Here is a 4,549-nt window from a genome sequence, read left to right on the forward strand (position 1 = left end):
TAAAATATCAGAGAATAGTGTAAATGCATTTTAAACACCGCTGGCTTTTCAAAATTTATCAAAAATATTGTAACAGAATATGGACTAGTGGAATGCTTTTAATTATGTCCTTTCAGTGCTAAGGCGATATTGCTATTAAAAAAATATTCTGATGTTCGTTCTATAGGATTTTTGTTTCCATTACTAAACAGAATCTACTGTTACACATGACGTTCCAATCAACTGTGTTACAAAGGTAAACTCACAATTCCGATAGCAAAACACTATTATATGGGGCGTTGGACCAAACTTCTGAAAGGAAAGACAAACACCCGACTGGGCAATATTTGGACTGATGATAGATAGCTAATAGAGTTTAAAAGCTTTTTTGAAAGCTGATTTGAATTAGAATTGGAATTCAACACCAATAAAAAATGACATGAATTAAAAGGTTTTAACAGCAGATTGGTTAATTTTACATCTTTAGCGATTTTATACTATTTGTATGATTATATTGCATGAAAAAAAAAATGTTGGAATCTTTAGAACTTTCCTTTGTAGAAATATTTGTCGTATTTCTTTGAAAAAGTTCGAAATTAGAGAATATAAAGTTAAAGGAATGTAAGGGTTTGAAGAGATTTCTGAGAATGTAAATATCACAATTCTTTTTCAATACGAATTAAATATCATTAGATCATAGTCCAGTTCTGCTTTTTTTTTACATTCATGCTTTGTACCAAAGCCCTCCGCACCTTCATTGATAACAGGAAGAGTTGACTGGGACAAATTTAATGTGAACTGGAAACTAAACTGGACTTTAACATTCGACTGAAGACAAAATAAGACATTGATGAAGCTATTGAAAAACTCTCATCATCAATAAGAACAAGTATAATTGACAACACATTGGCTAATAGGCTAATTAATAACAATAAACAAAATAACTTGCCACGGCATTTTCGTATCTTATTAAGGGAAAAACGCCAAGCAAGATCGAAGAGGCATAGGACCAGATATCCAACTGATAAAACGTATTACACCAAGTTGACTAACAAACTAAAAGTAGAAATCAGAATATAGAATACAAAATTCAAAATTTAATTAACTTTAGTGATAATCTTACAACTACTGACAAATAATTATGGAGGACCACTAAAAAACTGCTGAATCTCCAAGATTTTAACCACACACTTCTCACAGAATCCCAAACCTGGACCAGAACTGACGCAGAAAAATCACAAACATACGAACAACACCTCTCTAAAACCTTTATTCCACATCCTGATATACTTAACCCAATTCATCTTGAATGTATTGAAGCAGAACTAAATATTCCGCTCCAAATGACCCTCACACCTAAAGCATTTCATCCTTCTGAAATATCTAGTATCATTCAAAGATTATCTACCTGCAAAGCTCCTGGATACGACCTAATAACATCCCACATTCTAAAACTTCTTCCTCGGAAAGCCATCCTATTCCTCACTTACATATGTAACGCCGTACTCCGTTCCACATATTTTCCTGACCCCTGGAAATTATCTATAGTTAAAATGATCCCCAAACCCCAAAAGCCTCCAGAATATCGATCATCCTATCACCCTATCTCTCTATTACCGATCATGGGCAAAATCCTTGAAAAACTCATTTTGAAACGCCTATACCCCATCCTGGATTCCTATTCATCCCTCTATTCTCAGGCCGCTGGTGTTCCTCAAGGTAGTATCCTTGGTCCCATCCTCTACACCGTCTATACAGCTGACATTCCAACCAATCCTATATCACAGCCCTCGAAGAATGGTGTTGTGATTGGAGGATTAAGATAAATTCCAACAAATCCCATCAAATCACCTTTACCCTTCGTCGTAAACCTACTGACTGCCCTAGTTTCATTTAATGATGTTACTCTTACCCCTGTCGAACAGATCCGCTACCTTGGACTACATTTGAACAAACGATTAACCTAGAATCTTCACACAAGACTGAAAAGACAGAAAACTGGAAGTCGATTTCGACTATTACAGCACTTACTAGACAAACGGTCTAAACTTCCTACATATTACAAAAGATTGATCTACTTGACTGTAATAAGGCCAATTTGGACATATGGAGTTGAGCTTTGGGGCTCCACTAAACCTTCGACTTCCTCTCGTATTCAATCCTTACAATCCAAAATTTTTCGTAAAATCCTCAATGCTCCTTACTTTGTCACAAATAAAATCATACATAAAGACCTTAATATTCCCCATGTAACCGATCTAGCCCGAACCAGATATCACTCCTTCCATTATAAACTCCACAACCACTCAAACCCCCTAGTTTCTAATCTTGCATCCACTTCCATTCCTGACAATCCTCCGAGGCGCCTGAAAAGAAGATGGCCACGAAACCAGTTAAGGTAAAATGTCATTAGAGCGCTTTTTTTACTCTTCTATGTAAATAAATTATGGCTAAACTTTTTTTTTCAATACCCTTTAACCCCTCGTTTTTGATATAATCGGGGAGGGGAGGGTAATTAAATAACATAACTAGAGAGGAGAGATAGGCTCACGTTTTCATTCCGTGAAACCAGCACGAAATAAAATTCAAGAGGTTGCTACTACGGCGCCTTAGCTCCCTCGGCTACAAGTGGCATAAATAATGGTTCAACTGAAAGGGGTGACATTACTCAATGTATACATCAATAGAGACCTATGTTATACCTACGACGCAAATGTTTTTATTGTCTTGATACGTCTATTCTGTTCTTATAGGTCTCAAAAGCAAATTTATTTTTATATTTATAATTTTTAATTTATAATTTTTAATTTGTATTATAATCAAATCGTTTAATTATTGACACGATTATTGAACATTTCGCCTGTCTTACGCGAGTTGACAAACGCGCGTATTAATAGTATTCAACGGCTATTGTTATAAACTGAACTATTGTTTTTAAGAGCGTATCGTCCAATAAGGTTGACTTAACCGGTCACTTTGCCGCCAGAGGAAATGACTTTTTTTTGTGCTCTTGACCAGATTACAAGCATTAATTAATCATATGCAAGACTTTATCACTACTGGAGGCAAAAAGTGGCCAAGTTTTTCCACTGGAAGACCGCATCTGTCTATTTTGTGTTAAACACATGTTAAATCAGTTCCCATAAAGTCCCAAACATACCATCCTTCCTTTTAGACTTTTTTACCCAACTTGCTTAGATTAAATTGGTAACCTCCACTATCGGCAATTGAATCTACGATATATAGGCATAACTTACACTTCCTTTAAATTTCCTCCAATTAATTTTATGAAATCCAATTAGATGAATTTTCTCTGTTCCATCTCCTACCTACCCAATATTTGCTTGGAAAAAGTCTAATATCCCCTTCCTATCCTTCGTTTATGTATTTTTATGTATCCTTAAGGACCAGAGATGTCATTCATTCATTGGGCTTAAGACAAAAAGTTGGTTGCAGTTGTGGTTTATTTAACATTCTATTTTACAATAAAAAATAAATTTTGAATTCTTAGTTTGATTTTCAGAGACAAGAAGGAAATTTCGTTCAAAATGCTCATTTTCAAATTGTAAAATATTAAGGAAATCTAGAATGGTGGGTGTGAGTTACCGTAATCCTGTGTGTAAAGATCACAAAAATAAAAAAAGGTTTCACAATATTAATGAAATTACTACTATATCTGTTCATGACTGAAATTATCTATTATTATAAATATCTTTCAAAAGTTTTATTCTAGGTTATATTGCGATGAGCATAATTATGTACCACCACAAAGTAATGAAGCTATTTACATTTAGTACATTCTTGTTTCTTAAAATTTTTAGATTATTTTCCTTGCCATTTAATTTTAATGAAATGGAATAATTTATTACAAAGTGAGAATAGATATATTTTTTTAATCTTAACAGAATAAAAGAAAAAAAAATCTCCATCTTTACCGTTACAACAGCCAATGGAATCTCGGTAACTAGGAAAACAGTTACGACGACGATCAACATAAGGGTGGTACAGTTTGAGTCTCTCAGCCTCTTGCACTCGCTCTTCCGGTTCTCCTTGAAGAGTTTGTCTCGTTTTTCTTGAGCCTTCCTTAGAGCGCGGAAGAGGAGGAGGTTGAGGGCCACCAGGGATATGCAAGGAACAGCATGGACGAACACCACCCGGAACAGGTAGTAGACGATGAAGTAGACGTCCGGAGATATTCCCTTTTCCACCCATTGGGCGATCTGGACCTAGAAAAAGGATAAAAAAAAAAAACAACGTAAATTTTAATAATAATATATTTCTCATAGTTAAATTTAAAGTTAAACAAACAATAAATATTTGTCCAAAAATCTAAAGACTAAAATAAACAAAAAAATTAAATTTGTAAGATATGAGTATAACGATTATGTTATTGTAACAACGAAGTTAACTTTATCGTTTATTTTTTTTAGGAAGATCATTAGTTGATCGTGTGTAATTAATAGAGGAAGAGGATACGGGTTAAGCATAGCAAGTAAACAAAAGATTCCTTGGTTTCTATGCTAGATAAAAGCCGTGATGAAGGATTAATAAGTGGGACGAAAAAAATGTT

General features: G+C 34.4%; 1 protein-coding gene across 2 annotated transcripts in view; it reads right to left on the minus strand.

Moving 5' to 3' along the window:
• The window catches only part of SPR (Sex peptide receptor), a gene marked incomplete in the record, with an annotated part of 538,241 nt that overhangs the window by 16,960 nt on the left and 516,732 nt on the right, over positions 1 to 4,549 (minus strand). For both annotated transcript variants that reach the window (XM_067045511.1, XM_067045510.1), the window contains 1 exon segment: positions 3,915 to 4,205. In XM_067045511.1, the coding sequence (XP_066901612.1) occupies positions 3,915 to 4,205 (291 nt within the window).

This window comes from Halyomorpha halys, unplaced genomic scaffold (genome assembly GCF_000696795.3).
Source record: "Halyomorpha halys isolate HHAL.00 unplaced genomic scaffold, Hhal_1.1 Scaffold48.1, whole genome shotgun sequence".
NCBI classification, from domain to species: Eukaryota; Metazoa; Arthropoda; class Insecta; order Hemiptera; family Pentatomidae; genus Halyomorpha; species Halyomorpha halys.